The 23058-nt window shown below is 43.3% G+C and overlaps 1 protein-coding gene across 2 annotated transcripts in view; it reads right to left on the reverse strand.

Moving 5' to 3' along the window:
• The window catches only part of RPTOR (regulatory associated protein of MTOR complex 1), a 345465-nt gene that overhangs the window by 137516 nt on the left and 184891 nt on the right, over positions 1-23058 (reverse strand). For both annotated transcript variants that reach the window (XM_032616711.1, XM_032616710.1), the window contains exon 6: positions 21506-21681. In XM_032616711.1, the coding sequence (XP_032472602.1) occupies positions 21506-21681 (176 nt within the window). The remainder of the gene's footprint in view (positions 1-21505; positions 21682-23058) is intronic.

A 23058-nucleotide genomic window follows, 5' to 3' on the forward strand; every position in this document is an offset into this window, starting at 1 on the left:
TCGCGGGCTCTAGAGCGCAGGCTTAGTAGTGTGGCGCACGGGCTTCGTTGCTCCGCGGCATGTGGGATCTTCCCAGATTAGGGCTCGAACCCATGTCTCCTACACTGGCAGGCAGATTCTTAACCACTTTGCCACCAGGGAAGCCCCTTGTTTATGTTTTGTCATTGTTACTGCTGCTACTGTGAATCAGATTTACTTTCCTTCCCAACATTTCCTTACTGGCTATTTTTAATATATAAAAAGGGTAACAATTTAAAGGAAATTATTGTGAAGTATACCATATACATATGGTATACTACTTACGTATATAAGATACAGATGTGAGTTTAAGGAACAATAAAGTAAATATAAGCACCACACAGATTAAGAAATAGCACATTACAAAATCTAAAAGGCCCCATGTGTCCCTGCCATGGTGTCTGCTCCCGCCCCCTCCCCAGAGGTAGCCTGTACTTTTATGGTATTTATTTGTAGTCACTTAGCATCAGTGCATGATGATAGCTGCTAGTTTAGAAGGTTTCTCTTAGATAAAGGAAGTATTCTTCTATTTTTATTATAAGGTTTTATTAAAATTCATTTTTAATTTTATCAAATCACTATTCTTCTCTCACCTATTAAGATGATGCATTATATTAATAGGCAGCCTAACAGAAAGTCATCAAGACAGTCCTGGAATGAATCTCACTTGGCCAAAGTTTATTCTTCTCTTACTATACGGCAGGATTCTAAATGCTAATATTTCATTTTGAACTCATCTGCAGTGTGTGTCTGTGTATGCATATGTGTGTGCCTCTGTGTGTGTGTCTGTGTCTGTGTATACACGCTGCATTGTCAGGCTTGGTACCTCAGTCATGGTAACTTTATGAAGAGAATGAGAAAGCTTATATCAATACTTGTTGAAATATGGCTTATGCTTACATACTATTTTATTACCATTTGTTTTATTCCATATTTCAAGGATAATCATCTATATGTTGAATCTTCATTGTTTTATTTTTCTTGTTTCTCATTAGTTTTTACTGCTTTCTGTTTCCTGTACTCCTGACCAATTTTAAGGTCATAAACTTCAGAATTAAATTTGATTTCTTAAACTTTCTCTTTGCTAGTTCTCTCTTCATCTTGATGTACTGTTTTGTCAATCTCAATATTTATTCATTTTTTTCAGAGACCATTTTTCTGTCATTTCATTGAGGATACAAAGCATATGCTGCCTCCTTTCTGGAGCCCCTGTAACCACACCTGAGTTTATGCTGATGAGGTGACTCAGGGTGGCAGCTGGTCACCAGACAGACCAACACTGGATAACAGCAGGGAACTTTCAGCCCCATGCTGACCTCCAGCCTCTGACCTCAGGAGGGAAGGGGGCTGGAGACTGAGTTCTAAAAAGAATCTTGAACACAGAGATTCGGAGAGCTCCCGAATTGAGCTCCAGGTTGGTACTTTGTGGAGGGGGTGTGCCCTCCACTCTCTCCCACATGCAGGTGACCCTCCCCTCCAGTGAGAAAGAGGGGCTTCCCCAGTAGTCTTGCTCTCAGCACTCCCTGTGCAGGTCTAGCCTGCACCTGGGTCAGAGCTGGGAGACACAGGGCAGGAAAAGACATGCAGGACTGATCCCCACTATGAGTGTTATTCACGGTTTGATTTCAGTCCCCAAGGTGCCGCTCACTTTCTGGAGTCCTCGGGTATCTGCGTTCTGAGCAGAGGCTGTACTGAGTGTGGCCGAGTCCTTCTTATGGGCCGACACTGGGGTCTCCACGGATGGAGATGTCGCGGAAGCTTCACAGATCAGACTATTTTAACCAAGTCCTTCTGAACATGCAGCGCACTGCCAGAGATGTCAGGCTTTTAAAGGAATTTTGGGAAACAGCTCAAAGTGGCAATACACTATTAAAATAAGACAAGCAAATTCTGTGACATTTCATTTAATGTAGCAGGTTAAAAAACAAAGAAACCCACATGAAACAGTGTGCCAATCATCTGGTATTTGTAACTAAATTAAAAAGCATGCCATGTGTATTATTAGGGAAAAAAAGTAGAAAAAGAGACTTTTGTAATTTACAATCTTTAAATAGCTACCACTTTTAAATGCACAGAATGGCTCACTCTCCTCAGAAGCTTCTAGACCAGTAACCAGGACAAGACACAAATGAGGTTCAGGAGCCAGCTGTCTCAGTTGCCCTCTAATGCTTCAGAGGCAAGCATCTGAATGATGGTCGGAATGAGCCTATCCCGTCTGTCTTGTTCCCAGGGCCAGAGCCTGGAAGACATCCCAGGGGTCCCTTAAGTACCTGCCCAGTGAAAGCAGAAAGAACTTTCAAGGGAACAGTGCTAACTCTGCAAGGGTGCTGTCATTTTGGTTCAGAAGAGGTTAAAAGGTCAAAACAATTGTCATAAGGAAAATGTCTTTTAGAAAATGCATATTTAAGTATTGGAGGGTAAATATCATAATTTCTGTAATTTACTAAAAATAGCCATAAGAAGAAAATGATAGAGCAAGTAACAAATGTAAGATTTGGGTCATGAGTACAAGGGGGTTTATTTTATTATTCTCTTGACTGTTTTGTTAGAATGGCTGAAAACTGTCCTGCAATGAAAAGTAAACAGAGAGAAAGAGAGGTCAAAGCAGATGTTCCTACGTTGATGAGTCAACGTCAGGAAAACACTCCAGGGAAAGATCTAATTTCTCAAAACCTGAGCAGTTTGTTTCTGTTTTTGAAGAATGTCAAGATGTAAAGAGGGGCTCCCAGCCCCTCCCAGCCCAGCTCATCTCCATGGTCATTAAGAGTCGGTCCTGACAGCAAAGCCCCTGTACTGATCTGCAAAAGCAGAAAACCAACACTCTCTCCTAAAAGTGCAGCCCTCTTCCACAGAGGTGACACTCACGACCCCCAACCACAGGAGAGACGCAGAACACATAACAAGCTTCCATGGAGTTCTTCCAAACTTTCCAGACCCTGTTTCCATGGAATTCACCTGATAAAGAAGTTAGAATCCTGCTTGCCCAGGACAGCCTCACATGCTCCAGCCTCCTCAGTCTGATTCAAATCTTAAGGTGTAATTTTACCTGATAAACTGAAAACAAGGACTGTGTTTACACTGCCTACTGACAAAGCTGAGGAGTGAACACATACAAACCTGCCTGGAGGGAGCCGGCAGTCAGGAAGGGGCAGCCAGAGAAAACAAGAATTTCACACGGAACACACAGAACCCCAATCCTCTCACCCAGGGAACCTCCCTGTGAGCCCTGCTGCACAGTTCTGATTTAGTAGGTGTCTTCATGCGCTGGCAGTGCTGAGGAATGGTTGAGAGGTGGTGGCGGAGGCTGCTGTCCCCTGGGAACCGAAGTTCTCTAGTATAAAGGGAAAACAGGGCCAAATGGCTGAAGGGAGTGTTTCCCAGTAAACACACCTGTTTACTCACTCTCACACACCGCAGCCGGGCCCTCATCTGTCCTTGTCTAGGATACAGGATGGCCTCATGGCAGATCCAGAAAGTTAAATTTATGTAAAAATTAAGTGATTTTTTTAAACTAAAGAGCCGAACACCACTTAAATTACAATCTTCCACCGTATTTATTCTTACTATATTTTTCTTGCTGCCTGATGTGCCCTTTCTGTATTAAGAAGCTATGTCCTTGACCCCCAATCTTTCCTCTACATCCAAAAGTTCACTCTGGGGGTCAATTCATGCCTGTGTGCACAAGGATAGAAGAAATACAGGCGAACCGAGGCCACCCCTGCCCCAGTGAATGAGGAGGGCAGGTGCTGCAGCACCAAATTCCATACCACTTACCATTCAAGTGACAACTTCAGAAGAGCTGACCCTATTTAAAAACATAAGCCCATGACACGCTGAGAGCAGCAGTGCTCGTGAGCTACGCAGCGACCTGCGTGGATCATTTTAGAATCAGTCAGTCCCTATTACAGGGGACTGAAGCTGATGTCACTGCAGAACTCAGAAGTCCCGGCGCGTCTGGTGGCCCCAAGCCAAGCCCTGATTCTTCTCCAGACACAAGTGAGAGAAGAAATCGGCTGGAAGGAATTTTAAGCAGGATGGGAGACCAAGATGAGCTGTGCAGTGTCATGCTCCTTCCACGATCAAAAGATACAAATAAACCCCTCCAGCGAGTTACAGACACTTTACTGGAATAACGCAGACGTTCATTTCTCTTCTTTCCTATGTAACCAGTAGACTTCTCCCTGCAAGGAGACTCCTGAGAGCCGGAGGCTGGCTTAGAAATTCAGTCAGCAGTTAATTCAGTGTTGTGCATGCCTGGTCAGTTCAGACTCGGTCACCAGGCTCCCATCGCGTGTGAGGCCGCACTCCAACCCCGGAGAGAACAGGAGCTTCTCAGCTGCAGCTCACCTCCCACCTGCCAATAGCACGGCAAAACCCATGCTTAAAAACAGCCACAAGGGGCTTCCCTGGTGGCGCAGTGGTTGAGAGTCCGCCTGCCGACGCAGGGGACACAGGTTCGTGCCCCAGTCCGGGAAGATCCCACATGCCGCGGAGCAGCTGGGCCCGTGAGCCATGGCCGCTGAGCCTGTGCGTCCAGAGCCTGTGCTCCGCAACGGGAGAGGCCACAAGAGTGAGAGGCCCGCGTAACGCAAACAAAACAAAACAAAAAAAAAACAGCCACAAGAAGGAGTCTCTGTAATAAGCCCCAGGTGTTTTAAACGTGGGACGTTCTTCCCGTTAAAAAAATTTGCATTCTCTGACTCAGTTTCCAGGTTGAACTCCTAAATGACTCCTGGGAAGAAGAACACAACATGGAAAAGAGGCAACGGGTTTGGTGTTTTAGGGCAGAAGCTGTGAGCCGAGCTATGACTCCTCCATCTGCTGGTCCTCCTGGCAGTATCTCCAGGGATTCCAGGAAGATTAAGATAGGGACAATGTCATTTATGAAGTACCTTCTGTGTTCAGACAGCTTCTTCGTTTGCTATTATTATTCCTAATTCAGGGGAGAGAGCTGAGGTTCAGAAGGTTCTGAAACTACCCAGCCAGTTACGTGGCCAAGCATGAGAGCGCACCTCTGCAGCCACGTGCCACAACATTCACACGGGGGCTAAGGCCACCGGACCCAAACTCAAAAATGATGTACCACTGTGCTCCTCTAGACAATTCAATGCATCGTCTCAAACTCAAGCAGTGAAAGCAGGAAGAAAAGAGGGAACAAGTAGTAAGATGAAAGCCTATAAAGAGAGACTCCTCCAGCTGTGCGGCGGAGGCCACAGGTGGAGTGGGAGCCACGAGGCAGGGTGAGTGGTCCAGCCATTGGCTCAGGAGAGAACTGACAGAAGTACCTGCACATCCCTGTCTAACAGGTAAAATAGAGGCAACAGAGAAGTAGCTTAAACAGCAAACAAATGAGAAGTGTGCACATCTCAGGTCCAGGTTTGGTCCAACCTGTGCTCATTAACAAAGGCCAACAGCAGGAATACTATAGTCAAGTCTCTCCTTCCTGCCTGGACCACGGCTGGCATGCCAGCCGCCCAAGTCTAGTCTCGGGCTGCAGTCTATGCAGTTGTCTTCCTCGGGATTTAAATCTCCCTGCTTTTTAGGTCTCATATTTAAGGTTGGACTGACTTTGTACCCCCCACCCCCATCCTCTCCTGTTCCTTCTAACATCTAAGCTCTCCCTACATGCTTTTCTGCACTCATGTCTCCACTTATAGTCAAGGAAAAGAAAACACCCAAATATGTTTCTGAACATTAATAGCACCGACATGATTTTAATTCTTGTAAGACATTTGTCAATTAAGTACCCCGATAAGTACCAGATATTCCAGCTGCTTTATGAACCGTGAGTCTGCGCCCATTAACTTAGAGGCAGGTGGACACGATGATAACATTGCTGGTCTGAGGACGGTGCGGGGAACAAGCAGAGGCACCAGGCCAAAGCAAGTTTCTTCTGCAGACCAGAGCCTGGCAACGCCAGGTCAGGTGCAGGGAAGGAAGCCCAGACATTTCATTGGCTTCTCCGTGCTCTCACGGTGTTGAATCCACCAGAAAAACAGTTCCCAGGGGGCGGGGGTGAGGAGGAGCTCTGCTGAGAAACTGAGCCAATTCCTGGTATTCTGGCAGCAAATGAGCGAATTCAGGTTGATTTTCCAATTATCTTTTAAATGTAAATTGTGTTCCTTACAATGTCTGATACACAATCTGTCCTTGGACTCCCAAGCCAGGCAGGAAGCTTGGAAATCACACCGTGAGGGTGTTCACTGAGTCATGCTTGCTGACTTTACCTGCTTGTACTCCTGGGCTCTGGTTTAGGTGTCAGGTCAGTGACCTTGGGACATTACCCTCCATTGAGATTCTTCCAAACCTGCCCTCACGGCTTCAAGAAGCAGATGAACCCCACTGCTAGGAAAGGGGCAGCCTCAGCCCGCCTCAATTGCTTCCTCTCTAAAAGATACCTACCTTCCAGTCTACAAATGTTTGCCTATTAAAAACAAGAACACTAAAAAAGCAACTAACTTAAAGACAACAACCTCTTTCCTTAAGTCGTCCATTTCCCCCTCAAAAGAGCAACTGATCCTCTGCCCCTTTACCCCTTACTTCCTTAACATAGTTTATGCCTGTGTTGCCTCCCCTTTCTCAGGGTAGCCCCGTGCCTGCTGGCTGCCACTCCAGTGGCTCTAGGACTGCCTGAGGTGACTGAGGACTTCTTAACTGTCAACTTCAAGGCCTCTCCCAATCCTCAACCCTGAAGGGTCCTCAGAGGGATGTGGGGGTCTGGCTGTCCTCTCCACTCTGCCCCTCCGATCACTCCCTCCGGCCAACTTCCTTCCTACATTAGGACTCGCAGAACCTGGTGCTGTGTTCTTGGCCCTCCTCTCGGCTTACATTCTCTATGAGTAACCTCAACTGCATCCAAACCATGGTGATGGACCCCAGTGAAACAACTCCCCTGGGACGAGCTTTCCTCTCATCTCACGCACCTGTTCAAGCCTCACGTGCTGTGCTCAAAACAAAGTGACAACAACCATAGATCCTACACCAGACAGCAAAGAACCCGCCCGCCCCACCCGACAGCTCCCGCCTCTTCCTTCCCTCCAGGCCCTCAGATCTCCTCCACCTGGAAAGCAACCTCTCCATTCCAGTCCCATTTGTTTACCTCCGTCTTTCTTTTTGGTTTTGGTTTTTTTTTTTTTTTTATTAGGAGGGGGTTATCAGAAGGCCCTGAAACACCTTTATGAGTCACATCCACAAATCCTGCTGCCCTCCACTGGGGCAGTGGGTGGGGCTGGGGAGAGGCCAGCTGGGAGCACCCAGGTGTCCTGAGCTCGCCCACGCCCACCAGAGGGCCACTGCTATGGCCGCCTCCAGGTCTCGCCCACCTGGGGAAGCTGCCCTGTTGGGTGTGGGTCTGTGTTTCCGTGTGCCCATTTCCAGCAGCACCCGAGTCACTCTATAACTAATCCACGTACACGTCTCCCGAATCAGCCATCACACTCCTGGAGGGGAGAGATCAACCCGTCTCACTGGCTCTGGAGACGGGACCCCAGACCCAGCACCATACCCCTGGAACAAGGTCCTACGGAACAGCCCACCTTCAGGCTGCACATCCACGGCTCCACCCTCTTCCCACTTCATGGTCACCTGCCCCCCCTCAGTCCTCAGGGCCCCTGCCACACCAGACGCTCTGCCATCGCCCAGACGTGGCCCGGCGGTGACTGTGCTCAGGCGCCTCCTCACTTGAGCCAGACTTTACTCGTCACAGGAGGTCAGGACCAATGACCCCCCCAGAAATGCTGGCTGCCTCCACGGCGAGCAGAGGAATCTCCTCATCCTCTTCTCCATCCCCAAGAGCAGCACTGATAGAAAGTGTCTCTTTAGCAGACTTTGTCTCACTGGTCTTTATAATTTTAGTACTTATAATAAGGCTGACTGAACAGAACAGAACACATATTCAAAAGAAGTTATTTCACAAGTCCATTCAATTTCAGGATAAGCAAACATGCTGTTCTGATGACCATGGTGACAATAGTTAACACTAGAACGAGGTTTAACGCCCAGTCTCAGTGCCTTAACATGGCCTCTGCATCCAGCTTAAACGCTCAGAATAAAGTGTGTAAAATAAAGAAGTAAAAAAAACAAAGAAGAGGCTGACATCTCGTGGCTTAATTTACACTATTTTAGATGCTGATGGGGTCACTATGCTACCATCTGCATGGGTTTTACGTGGTCACACTGTTCTGGTATTCAAAACGTGATGTTGTTTAAGAGGGACCATCAATTCCGTCTCAGCAAAAGTAAAAAGAGAATGAAATTGGTTCATGCAATACGCCGCCTAGTTCAGCAACAATCAAAGGATTGCTTTTTTATGTCCATAAGGGTCATGAAAGTGTGCTGTCAAGTATGCAGCTGTATACATTAACAATCTCTGAAACAATGTGATTTACTGTTACTGATTTTGCATCCTTAGGCACACAAATCAGATTAGAAGTCAAAGTACCGTTAAAATGCCCAGAAGTTTACGGAGAAGATACAAATAAGCAAATAAATAGTTATCAGGTAATCATTTTATAAAAAGTGATATAATCAGTTGCTCTGCACGTATGATTTCAAACAGGGATTAAAACTAATTTGGAACATAGTGATGACGGTATCAAAGCAGCAGAGGACAAATGACTTTGCTTCCACTGGCCGACGATCATGAGGAGGACCGGGAGGAAGGGAGGGAGGCTGGCCGGCGGGGGCAGAACACTATTTTATAAGCATCATTTCACCCAAAGTTGACTTCCTGTAACTATATTAATAACTCGGTGGCTGTAAGAGTTCCACTGTGAGCTGAACTGCATATAATCTTTATTCTCTTCTGAACACTCCTGTTATGTTAAAAGAATATTCTGTTCACGCTTGCTCCCCTCAAGTCTTCCATACACATTACATACTGATTCGTTCAAACTCTCACCAAAGACTCTTGGACTCACTGAACTGCCTAGTGAGATCCGTCTGAGATAATACATTCCACATACTCTTGTTAGGTAAACACTGGAGGAGAAAGGAGAATGTGAGCCAACAGCAAATTACTAGAAGATAAATAAACCCAAACGTGAACAATAATAAAAAGGTAACCTGCCCTTTAAAAAAAAATTCACTTAATACTTTTTCTCAGGGAAATAAGATGATTCTCAAAAGGCCCTATGTGCCTAAAATTTGGTCAAATTGGCCAATATTTAGACAGTAACTCTGTAAACATTATATTTCGTAGCTTTTTACCATTATTGATTACACTGAGCCTCACTTGGGACAACACTGACACCTGATATTTAAAAGAAATAAAAGGAGACATGATTTTAAAATCCTGGTATCTTGCAAAGGGTGGTCTGTCTAGTCCGTTTCATATATGTGACTTTCTAAGATGTTAGGTGTCCAGAAGGCTGCTCACAGTCCCGAGTTAGTGGAACACATCATCATCGTGTATGAGTCTTCTCTTTTGTTTTGCCGTTTTCTTCCCTACATCCCCAGCCTGTCTCAATACCCCATAGGCACTCACATCTATTTAATATATGCCCTTCCATATTTCAAGTATATGTGCAAACTTGTTGATACTATATTTTTTGCATTTAATTTACAAACCAGTATTTTTCACCCAATATTATGCATTTTAAAACATTTAAATCAACTTTAATGAGGTACAATTTGCATACAATAAAATGCACCCATTTCAGATTATAATTTGAAGTATTTGACAAACGTGTTATGTCTGTGCAACCGACCACCACAATTCCCACACAGGACATTTCCACCCCCCAGAAGCGCTGTCCATCTCATCCCTGTATCTGGCTCCAGCAAGCCCAGATCTGCTTTCTCTTGTAGTTCACTCTGAGAACTTCACAAAATGATAAACTATGTACTCTTTTGTGCTTATCTTCTTTTCAAGCAGTGACTCATTCATGTTATATCGATAGCTTGTTCCTTTTTATTGGTAAGCAGTAACAGGCTAGGTGTATGTCCCAAAATTTGGTCCATTCACCCATGGATGAACATCTCTCTGGATTGTTTCCAGGTTTTGGACACCATGAACACAGCTATGACCATTCATTGCACATTTTAGTGTGGACACATGTTTTCATTCCTCCTGGGTAAATATATAGAATAGGTGAGTTGTATGCTATGTGTATATTTAAAGTTATTAAAAATGGCTAAACTGTTTTCTAAAGTGGCTGTACTATTTTCATCCCCACAGCAATGTATAAGCGTTCCAGTTACTCCACATTCTGGCCAGCACACGAGCACCTTTTGTGGGTCTGTCGGTTCTTCCTCTCTCTTTTTGTCAAGTGTCTATTCCAATCATTTGGCCAGTTATTTAAAATTTGGGTTGTCTTCTTATGATTGAGTTTTTACAGTTCTTTATATATTCTAGATACAGTTCTTTATATATTCTCAGATACATGTATTGTAAATCTCTTCAACTAGTTTGTGGCTTGTCTTTTTATTTTCTTAAGTGTCTATCAAAGAACAGATGTCTTTATTTTGATGAACCTCAATATATCAATTTTTAATGATTTGTGCTATTTGTGTTACATGTAAGAAATCATGAACATTTTCTCCTATGTTTTCATCTATAAGTTTTATAGTTTTGTCTTTTATATATAGAAGATCAGAAATTAATTTTTCTGCTTTGTGTAAAATAAGGGCTGGGGTTTTGATTTTATTTTTGTTTTTCCCGAATGGATAGCCAGTTGTTCCAGCATCATTTGTTGAAAAGACAGTCCCTTCTCCACTGAATTATCTGGTACCTCTGTTCAAAATCAATTGATCATATATGTGGGGGTCTAATTCTGCTCCATACTCCATACTCTGTTCCATTAATCTACATGGCTATCCTTATACCAATATCGCTGTCTTGATTACTGTAGCTTTACATTAAATCTTTTTTTTTCCAAAATTTTAATAGCCACTTCAAGTTCCCGTTTCATGAGTTGTTTGTTCACACACATTTCTTTCTTTTTTTTTTTTTAACATCTTTATTGGAGTGTAATTGCTTTACATTGTTGTGTTAGTTGCTGCTGTATAACAAAGTGAATCAGCTATATGTATACATTAAACCTTGAAATGAACCACATGCCTGTTTTCCAAAATTGTTTTGGCTAGACTCTTCGCATTTCTATATAAACTTTAAAATCAACATCATTTCCAAAAAAAAAAAAGGTGTAATTTTGACTGGGATATTGCACTGCATCTATAGATCAACCTGGGTAGAATAAAAGTTTTAAAATATTGAGTCTTCTACTCCATAAGCACAGTATAATTCTCCATTTATTTAGGTCTTTCTCTCTGCAATGTTTCATAGTTTTTGTGCATAGATCTTGCATATATTTTGTTACATTCACTCCCAGGTATTCCAGAATTTTGATGCCATAGCTAATAGTATATATTTTTAAAAATTTTCAATTTCCAACTATTAGTTTTTACTTTATAGAAATGTAGCTGATTTGGGGGTATTGATCTTATATCTTGGAGCCTTGCTAAAATGCATTAGTTCCAGTGACTTTTTCGTAGACTTCTCATGATTTTCTATGTGGATAATCATGTTGTCTGTGAAGAGATTTTTACTTCTTTGCCAGTCTGCATGCCATTTTATTCTTTTCTAGCTTATTGCACTGACTATGACTTCCAGTACAACGTTGAAAGGAACGGTGAGAGTGAACATCTTTGCCTTGTTTCCAGTCTTCTGGGGAAAGTGTCTTTCACCATTTCAACTACAATGTTAGCTGTAAGTTTTTCTTAGATGCCTTTTATGAGCTTGAGAATGTTCTCTTCTATTTGCAGTTTGCTGAATCAGTTTGTCATAAAACCGTGCTGAATTTTGTCATATTCTTTTTATGCATCTATTAAAATAATCATATAGGTTTTCCCCTTTATTCTGCTAATGTAATGAATTACACTGATTGATTTTCATGTTAAGCCTTGCATTCCTGAGATAAGCCTTACTTGATCATAATACTTTATCTTCTCTCTATATGGTTGGGCTTCATTTGCTAATATTTTGTTAAGAATTTTTATACCTGTTGGAACTTCCCTGGTGGTCCAGTGGTTAAGACTCTGTGCTTCCACTGCAGGTGGAGCAAGTTTGACCCCTGGTCGGGGAGCTAACATCCTGCATGTCGTGCGGCAAGGCCAAAAAAATTTTTTTAAATCATTTTAAACAAATAAAATAAAGAAAAACAAAGAATTTTTATACCAGTGTTCATGAGAGATCTTGACCTGTAGCTTTTTTCCCCCCCTTACAGAGTCTTTGTCTGACTTTGATTTTTAAGATAAAGTCAGCCTATTAAAACGGGATGGGAAATGTTCCCCTTCCTGTATTTTCTGAAAGAGTGTGTATAAGTGTTGGTATTATTTCTTTCTTAAATGTTGCTAGAATTCATTAGCAAAGATATCTGGGCTTGCAGTTCTCTTTCTGAGGCTTTTAACTAGGGAATTCAGTTTCTTTATGAGATATAAACTATCCATATTTTCTTTTTCTTTTTGTGTCAGGTTTAGTATTCTGTGTCTTTCACGAAATTCATCCAGTTCACCTAAGACATAGAATTTATTGGCACCAAGTCCTTCATACTTAAAAGGATTCCATTACTATCCTTTTAATGTCTGTTGGATCTGTGGTGATGCTCCCTCTTTTCTGAAATAGGGGATTTATATCTTCTTTCTGCTTTTCTTGACCATTCTAGTTAGAGTTTAAAATTTTTATTGAACTTTTCAAAAACTATCATCTATTTTCATGGGTTTTGTATATTTCTCTGGTGCATTTTCTATTTTGTTTATTTTTGCTGTTTTCTTATTCCTTTCTTCTACATACTTAGGGTTTGATGTGCTTCTCTTTTTCTGGTCTTATGGAGAAAGCTTAGACCATAAATTTTAGACTTTTCTAATTAAAATCTATAAACACCATTACAATTTTGAGATTATTTTTGGTACGTGTAAACCGAGTTCAGTAATTTTACCTCTTGCAAACATGATATTTTACCCATGATCCCTAGTGATAAACCCTGAGTCAGTTATTTCACAAACAGTGCAATGAGAAAGGTTATAGCACACACCTTGACGTGGGCTTTTCTAAGCATTTCTATGTACACTAAGAAAGAAAAAGTGCTTCCAACTAAACAGGCACATTATTTTTCAAAAGATGGTACTGGACCTCAGATATGTTCAGATGTGAAAATGTACATCCTAGAATCAATGAAATATGAAAGATGATCCATAATGCACAGAGATAATTACAAATATTGTATCTTGTCTTACTGATGACCAGGACTTCTAATACTAAAGTAGTGCCAGAGAGAACCCTTGCTTTACTCCCAATGTCAAAGGGAGGGCATCTCAAGTTTCTCCACTAAGCATATTGCTGAAAAGCCCTGTACAGCCTTTACCAAGTTAAGTAAATGCCCATGACTCCACTTAAATATGCTGGATTAAACATGCACATGGATCTCAACTCCCTCCAAAGAGGAAGAAAAAGAGTAAGACACGGACAAAGAGTACCAGGGAGAAAATACAGCAAATGGGAGAAGCCAATCATCACACAGACAGTCTCAAGTGTCAGCGCTGGGGTCAGGACAGGGTTTGAATCCTGGCTCTACCAGTCACGACCGTGCAGCCTCAATCCCCTCCTCCTGAAAGCAGGGCTGAAGGCAGACCATGCCACACAGGCTTCCTGCAGGGGCTGAATGGGTTAATTCATGTAATGGCACAGCATAATGCTCAACAAGATCGAGCTACTTTTATTACCATAATTTAAAATTTCAACCAATTAAGAGTTGGGCAAGTTGTGGTGACTAAGCAGAGAGAGAATGGAAGCCTTAAACCTCAAAGGGGTAAAGCCAAAAAGAAGTAAGCACCCTCATAATGCAGAATCTCAGAAAGAATGAAAACTGAGGTACTGGACTCACTTGAAGGAGGAGCTAAGGATGAGAGTGTTGGTCCAGAATTTATATAAAGAGTGATAGAGCCCTAGGGCTGCTCCTCGTTGCTGGGAGAATTCTGGAGAAACTACCCAGACGTACTCTGGATGTGGAGACACCATGAACAGCTCAGGGCTGCCTTCATCTTCAGGACTAAATTTCTTCATATTCCTTTTTGTTTACTGCATTTCCCCTCGGGCTCCTTAAGGTGAACATTTGAGTTTCCTTTTATTTTTTAATCTTCGTTTTCTGCTTTAGCTACATCCCACAGACATGAAAAGTTGTGCTCTCACTGTTACTCAGCTTTGGGTATTTCATAATTTTTTAAAAGTATTTCCTCTCTAAGGACTTTATTTTTTAAGAGTAAGATTTTTAGTTTTCAGGCATTTTAAAAGCTAACCTTTCATTATTGAGCTCCAGCTCTATTGTATGGTGGTCTGAGAATAGAGTTTATATGGTATCAATTCTTTGGGATTATTAAAGCTTCCTTTGGAACCTGGTACACAGTTTTTTTGTTTGTTTGTTTGTTTGTTTGTTAGCTGTGAATGGTTCACCTATGCTCAAAAGTAATGTGTATTCTGTGCTTGTTGGGTACATGGTCCTATATGCCTATATTAGACCTAGCTAATTAGTCCTGCTATTAAAATCTAAACTATTTTTCTTACTTTTTATGTACTTGGTCTCAGTACCTATGTTCCTGGTGTATCCGTTTCTACCCAGAGTCCTTTTGGTTCCCATCTTACATATTTCAAGGCCATATTGTTTGATGCATAGAGAGCCATGATCAGTGTATCTTCTTGATCGTCTGCTCTTTTTACCACAATAAAAGTTTTCTTTGTCCTTTCAATATTTTTTAATCTCAGATTTTTCTTTGATGCACATTAAAATTGTCACTCCAGCTTTCTTTTGGTTTCCATATTTCTCCTCTTTCATCCTTTGATTTTCAACCTTTCAAATACTTTGTTTTAAAAGTGTATCCTGTGATACATGCTATATCATGATGATTTTTATCCAACATGAGAATCACTGTCCTTTGAGCGGTGAATTCAACTCACTAACAATTAAATAATCACATTTCAAAACTCATTTCATCCATCTTATTTCACATTTTCTATTTACCATGCTTTTCTTGTTTCTTTTTCTACCTTCTTTTGGAGAGAAGAAATCCTCTCTCCTCCTGTGAACATAATATATTCTATTTTCATTCTTTTGGTGGTTACCTCTAACATAGTGAGGCCTAAACCTAGACTTATTTTTCATGATCAATATCTCAGATACTCAAACTTTAATTCTATCTTTCTGGTCTCTCATTCTTTCCATCTCTACTTCTGTGGTGGGAATTAATCAACCCAGCCTTCCAGCTCTCTAATTTGCCCTTTGGTTATACCCATAACGTTGCCTTTCAATCCACCTCCTAAATTCTTTACTTCGTCAATTGTATTTTTCATGATCCATACCTCCAACTAATCTTTCTTATTTCTTCTTCCTATTTCCAATATTCTCTCTTATCACTTTGGGTACGTTTATCCTCACTCTGAATTATTTTTCTGTGGTGTAGTGCTTCTGATTTTTACAGGTGTAGTTTTTTCTACAAAGGAGAGGTGGTACACCTTCTTTCTTTCCTTCTTTCCCTCCTTCCCTCCTTCCTTCCTTCCCTCCCTCCCTCCCTCCCTCCCTCCCTCCCTCCCTCCCTTCCTTCCTTCCTTCCAAGCCCCAGATACAGCAAGGCAAGCTGCACTGTCCAGGGCAATGATGGAAAGAGTGATGTGCACACCAGAGGACCCACCCTCAGCCTTCCCTCAGCTGCACCTTCTGATCCTCACCTGTTCCACTCCCCACCCCAACAGTCTCAACCATCCCCAAGGGCTCCACACCATTTCTGACTTGTTGAGTGGACTCACTGTAGGACCCATCAATCTTACTCCCCCGTGGCAGCCCAAGGACTGGGCTCAGGGGAGGGAGTCAGCAGCCTGTGCCATTCTGTCTGGTTCAGTTCATTTCTTAGCAGCATAAATCAGGTTTCCGCATGTCAACTTTTTTTTAAAGGAGCTCTATTATAATACATTATGATATTCATCTCAATTGCGTGTATGTCAGAGACAGGAACACTGAGAGTACATTGTCTAGTTTGGGGAGAAAAAATAGTTTCCTCAGAGTGGGCACATGACAAATTACATAACCTGAAAGACTGGAAATTACCCTGAAACTGTCCTGGGGTTTACGGAGCAGGACCAGATAACAGTTATGGCCACATTGTGAGGGCCTCCAGATAAGAAAACCGTTTAAATAAATCCCAAATTAAGTTTACTACCACCAAGGTTTATGACGCAAAGTGTGACATTACTACAAAGTAAACTGGTAAGACAATTTCATTCACTAATGTGTCTAGATCGCCTGCCTTCAAACATAAGATACTTCATTTTAATTCAGTTTTTACAAGAAACTGAAAAAGATCACAAACAGAAAGCACTGATTAAATGCATAGGCAGAAAGTTTGCTCTCTAGCAGAGAAGTTGTATTTTAGAAAACTGTACAGAGAATAAATGGTTAACCCCAGTATCAAACACCAGCAAGAATTTATGTTTCCAAAAGTAATTCTGACTGATTCTTGGTTGAGTCTTCAAGACAAAACACAAAGCAAATGCCAGAAGTGTCACAAAATGCAAAGCAAGCGTCTGCAGTGAGACAAGCAGGACACAGTGCGGGGCCCAGCCGGATGGACGATGCAGGGTCTCACAGTGCAGCTGCAGGGTTGGGTGTCTCTGCAGCTGCCTCTCTATCTGGGCAAAGATGAAGACAAGGCTTTCCGTGCTGGCAAATTTTCGGTAATACTATGCCATTAACATTTAAACTCCTTGAGATTACTCAATTTAATTGAAATGAAGGAAACATGTTTCTTGACCTCTATTCAATCCAAAATGATGTCTGCCATTTTCATTAACAGACAATATAACTGCATGACACACAATGCAATGGGCATCAATCTATTTTACAGCAAGTCCCACAGCAAATTAAGTACCACTGAATTATAATTTCAGTAGCACACAAATATATCCATAATAAATTTAAGATGGTGTTCTGCCACTCAATCTAGTAAGTAGAAAACAGCCTAAGGAAAAAAACATATTTTGGATTCTTATCCTATATTGATGTATACGGTAAGAAAGGAAATCACTTACAGGGAGAGTAATGTAATTGATCACTTCAGAATTACTAAAATTATCAGTTTCTGAAAATAAGATTGAGGCAAAAATGAAACAAAAATCAGAGAATGATGTCTTCCAACAACTACTTCATCATCAAATAAGATTTATAAGCATACTTGCCAGCAAATATATGTACACATATTTTGTACATATAAAGTAAGGCTGTATTCTGTTTACAAGGTATATAACTTTCTTTAGCAACTGTGCCTTACATGAGTGCAGTTTTGTTAAAACCATCCTCTTAGTTATACAGGAACCTTCCCGAGCAAAGGTTTTTCCTAGGCTATTTATTGTTTGGGTTCACTGACCAACAGGTAAGTGTAGCAGTCATTTGAAGGTAAAAGCCTGGCTCCATTCTCGAAAGCAGGGGATGGTAAACTATGGTTCCCAGGCCAAATGTGGCCTATTGCCTGTTTTTGTAAATAAAGTTTTATTGGAACACAGTCATGCTCATTTGTTTACATACTTTCTATGGCTCTTTCATGCTATGACAACAGAGCTGGGACCCTCAGGCTCACAAAGCCTAAAGTATTTACTATCTGGCCCTTCATAGAAAAAGCCCATGGACCCCTATTCTAGAGCTACTCTGAGCTTACCTGAATCATAAAACCTAAAGCCCTATACTTGGTTGAATAACACAGAACATCAGTACAGTGAAATATTATGCAATCACTACAAATAACATTTACTAAGAGTTTCTAATGGTCAAGGATAAATAAGTTTGTTATGCTAAGGTTTAAGTATATGAAATTGTAAATTTAGTCTAATTACATCAATGCAAACATGTACAGACACAGAAAAAAAGACTGACTTTTTAACCAAAAAGTTAACACTAACTGTGGTAATGGTGGTAAAATCTTGGACAATTTTTTCCTTCTTTTTACTTTTTAGTAAATTTTCTACAAAGAATGTATATCCCATTTTTCACTGGAAAATATTAAACTGACTTTTAAATTAAAAAGAGAAACTTAACACTAAAAATATAAGTATTAATACTATCTGGCAAACTGTCTCCTCTCTTCATGTATAAAAAGGCTGGTGTCTTTTTTTTTCTTTTTTAACTCAGCTGTTACAAAGAAGTACAGAATTCCCTTCACAATTCTTCCCATGAATATGGTTTACTGCCATTCACAGGCTAAGGACACTCAGTGAAATGTTATGTTCGATCTAATTTCAATCCCTCAGTATGCAGAAAGTGGTTAATTGTAAAAGATCCACCCATCTGGGACTCTGCTTAATCATTCCAGGCAGTGCTTATCTGACGACCATCATCCACAATTGTGATGTACTGACCTCAAAGTCCATTCTCTGGTAACTGTATTAGTTTGATTTTTCACTGTGCTTCATACTAAATGCTTACTTTAAAAAAATTTAATTATATATTAACTCCCAAAAGGATTTCGGGTAGGTACCAAGACAATACATCACATCATGGTGGACTGAAAGCCTACTGCCTGACCCCTGACCAGAGGGCAGGGACCCACCGCTGCCAGGGAAGGGACGCCACGTCCTTCTGACCCCTGGTGGAGGACGACAGGGCCGGAGACACGGGGGAGAGACAGATAAACTCACTGTGCTGGCAGCAGAGTGTGGAGTGGCATGGGCAGGAGGCCCTGTCTGTGCTCTTCCTGCTTCTTCCCTCGCCAGTCCACCCCTCCACTCACAGCCCCTTCAGATGCAGCACCCAGCCCGGGGTACTGGAGCACAGCTGGTGTGCACCGTCAGTTCCGGAGTCGGGGTGCACAGGTGCAGTAAGGGCAGGAAATCCACAGGGAGGGGCAGGAAAATGAGTGGGAATGAGGCCTGTTGCACCGCGGATTCTGGGGTGTGTCTGTGGGCCCTCCCACCGAGGGGTCTACGGCCATTTCCACCTTGCTGCTTTAGTTTGGAGCCTGATCTCACTGCTGTGATAAAGGCCTCATTTGACCAAGGTCTCCCCATCCTTACATGGATTATCTTCCTTAAACACTATTCTTAAGTCATTTCCCCATATAAACACCTTCCCCCACCAGTCCTAGGAGGAGCCAAGGTCCTTGGCCCAACATCAAGGCGGCCCACCCTTTGATGCCGGCCCACACTCCGACCTCACCTCACCCCTCTGGACGATGTCCTCTCTCTACTGACCCACTCTTGCTACTCAGGGATGGTTTCTTGCGCTGGGGGCCACCTGCCTGTGGTGCTCTCTGCTCCCCTTCAAATCCCACCGTCTGCCCAGACCCTGACTCAACTTTCCTCTCCTCTGAGAAGCCCTCCCTGATCCCCTTGGCCCTTAGGGATTTCTCTGTTCTCTGGAAACACAAATAGCCGTTGGTGCCACAGATCCATTTAGTCCTTGCTCATGCATTGCCTGAAATGTTCAGATTTCTTTGCCTGCCATGAAGCACCCATTTAGATAATGAATTTTCAGGTCACATCTTGTCTCCTCAATGAGACCGTAAATTTTTCAGGACAATATGCTTCTTTGTATCGCCTATAGTGCTTACCCATGGGCTTACACAGTTGGTATTTAGTAAATTATTTCTTGGACGATGAATAAAATGAACAACTTCCTGAGCCATCTGAATCAGAGATCTTTCTGAGGTCACATTAAATGGCACCATAAACCTTTTCTAACAGCAATCACAGAGTACAGAGAGTTAAATAGAAAAACTCACTTATAAATGAAAGAACAAAAAGACCTACAGTCAAGGGCAGCGCAGCGCAGAGGCAGTGTGGGTGTGGCTGCCGTGCAGCCTCAGCCTCACCCCGAGGTTGGGTCCCCACTCTCCTCCCTTCCCATCAGCCCTAGCCTCTCATATCCTTCGAGCTTTCTCCAGTTCTGAAGAATGTGTCTGCATCACCTTCAGGTATTTCCAGCTCTGCCACGTTCCCCTTCTCTCTCCATGGGGGAGCTTCCATCTCCCCCGTGTCTCCTGCTCTTCTTCTGTTTTCTGTCTCTCTCCTCCTGCTGCCTTCCCCAGCGCCTAGCCCCTCACTGTAATCTCCCAACATGCTAAGTCAGACTGCTGCCACCCCTCCCGCTAGGAATCCCGTCCACTGTGTCCTTTGTTTCAAACACCATAGTCCTCTCACCTGTATCTCTATGTGGTTCTTTTCAACATCCCCAGGTCGTAGTCTCACTCTGTTACCAGCCAGCAACTTCCTCCCTTCACCTCCCATCACGTGCATTGTGCTTCATGACAACAGTCCTGCCTCGCACGATGACTAGCTCAGCTCTCTCCCCTGGAGTCTGCTTTTGCCACGTGTGCTATGCATTGTGGGGTGCAGTGGGGAATGGCCCTGGTCAGGTCCTGTATGAGTTGGCTGAGTCGGGGGGTGAGCTTGGCAGCTGGGGGACACCTCCTCCACTAGCTCCTTAGGGATCAGGCATGTTAGAAGAGGCCTCTCCCTGGGGGGATCCACAGCCGGGATTTGGGAGGGCTGGGGTGGGAGGTGGATGCCCTCACTCAGGTGCCGTGGGTCAACCTGATGCTGCTACAGAGGTGAAGCTGCAAGTCCAAGTTCTCATCCAACCAGCAGCTCAAGGCAACCACAGGTCCCCCAACCCAGGCTGTAGTCACCCGAGGGGCCTCCCGAGGGATTGAGTACTGTGTCATTGCCCCCAGAGTCCTTGCTTGTCTCCCCACTTTCTCCAGGGCTGTGGGGGAGGAAGCAGGATCCTGTGCCTCTGCGCTGTTAGGACACCCCGGCAGGAAACGGAGGAAGGCGCCTCCACAGAGTCCAGTGAACCCACGCGGCTGCACCGTCCCGCCTGTGCCTCACCAAGAGCTACTTACCTCCATGTATATGGGTTCCAGCAAAATACAAAAGGGAAAAGTAGATATTAAAAGAGAGCAAGACGGTCTAGGGGAGAAAACTGGATTTGGAGACAAGAAGCACACACATTCCATTGTGAGTCCTGCCAGTGATGGAGGGTCTTAAATGCAGGTCCTACTGTCTTGGAATATTCCACACATTTCCTCAGTCATATTCGCAAGAGCTCTCAACTTCTCAAAAGAGTGGCGGTAGGAAAAAAAATCATTATTATTATTATTTTTTTACTGCTGAGAATAAACTGAAAGATTCTACTTCAACTCAAGCAAAGAATTCTATAACTAATTAAGGCTTTTCTTTTTTCAAAAGAAAGTCCACTTTCCAGCATGACCCACATTGGTACTATCTGAGGGCACAGCCACAGTTAGCCACGAAATGGAGAGGGTGCTCCTGGAAACCACACACGCACCTGACCCAGGGGACAGCACATCCTGAACCCCAAGAGGAAAACCCCAGCATCCACTTGGGGTCCTGAGCTCACGTCTGTAACTTGGTCCAAAAGACCCAGATAGATTCCTTGGGTCCCTGCAGCAAACCCCAAGGGGGTCGCTGGGAGTCGAGGTGGGCGCCACTTACCAGCGCAGGGCGATCTTGATGGGGGTGGTGAGGCATGACGTGAATAGGTCGGCTGGAAGGTCAGGGATCATGGGCAGGAGCTCGTTGGCCTCACAGGCTGCCAGCTGAATGCAGTTCTTCATGGATGGGGGCAAAGGCATCTGGGCCAGTGGGTGGTTTGGGTTAATAGCAGCGACCTGCATTGGGACAGGAAGGAAGAGAGCAGCTTAACTGTCACGCACAACTGGAGACTGAGCCGGAAATGTGACACGAAGGAAAGGACCCATCAACCGAGGCTTAAAGCTTGGGGGTTCCTGGCCAAGTCCTCTGGAGAGAGGCCCAGCTGCTAGATCCTCTCCTGGAGACGACCACAAGCTCCAGCCCCAAATCACTTGTTACTTAAGGACTCCTGGGTTATAAACGCCAGGGGGCGAGGCTCCATGACGACCAGGTGCTGGGGTTTCAGGTGATGATGGCATAGAGGAGGGCAGATGGGGCAGGAAGGGATAATTTTAATCACTGACGGCTGCTCGTTTGTTTCCCAACTTGAAAAGAATGTTTATGTGTCTCGGGTTTTGCTCCTTACTAATAATCCCCTATGTCGCATGATTGTGTCTCTTTCACACTGGCTATTTCATTTGCTTTTTACAACATCACCATGAGGTAAGTCTTCTTTCCAATTTTAAAAACCTACAATGAGGAAACAGAGACCCCAAGAAATGACGTGAACTGCCGGTCACCGGGCGAGTCCTAGTCATGAGTACGGGAAGCTGGTCCTGGCCTGAGGGCCGTTTTCCACTCCCTCATCCCATCCGGACCCTCCTGAATCTATACCACACACCTGTGACACTAACATGAGTGCTCTGCAGGGTCTTTTCCAAACAGCAGTCTCGGGTGAACTTTGTAAGTTAAATACACACAAAGCTGTGTTCACTCATATATACCTAACATTGATTACAACATGTAAAGTGTTGTCATTATTAATGCTGATAAAACCTTCTCAAATGGAAGGCAGTAAAAGCGGTACTTTTATTAATAACCTCTTCAGATCATTAATAGAAGGAACAGTAAATCCAGAATACAAATCAAATTCTAGTATACTTAATACTAAATAAAAACTGCAATTTCTAGAGGAAGGGGTTTTTTATTGTGGCAAAATATACATAATATAAAAGTTACCATCTTACCCACTTTATTTGTATGGTCAGTGGCGTTAGGTACACTCACATTGTACAACCATCAGCAGAGTGGGTTTTTTAAAGCACAGAGAAAAGGGAAGGCAGAATCACTTTTAATCCTTTCCTTGGCTCCAGCTCTACAATCTAAAATAGCACCAGTGAAGCAACCTGCTCCACACAGGAAATTAGTTTCCAGGTCTGCTGTGACAACACGCTAGGAAAGATGTTGGGTCTGGGTGCCGTGTGGGTCTGCGGCTTATCAGACCTGAGTCATGCGGAAAGACGGAAAGACGCAGAGGCTGCAGATGTGTCAGAGCCAGGGGAGCCTGCCGGAAGTGGTCTCGACTTGCGTGCTCTGTGGAAGTGCATTCTCCCCAGCCCAGGAGGGAGGATGAC

The sequence above is a fragment of the Phocoena sinus genome, chromosome 20, assembly GCF_008692025.1.
Source record: "Phocoena sinus isolate mPhoSin1 chromosome 20, mPhoSin1.pri, whole genome shotgun sequence".
Taxonomy (NCBI): domain Eukaryota; kingdom Metazoa; phylum Chordata; class Mammalia; order Artiodactyla; family Phocoenidae; genus Phocoena; species Phocoena sinus.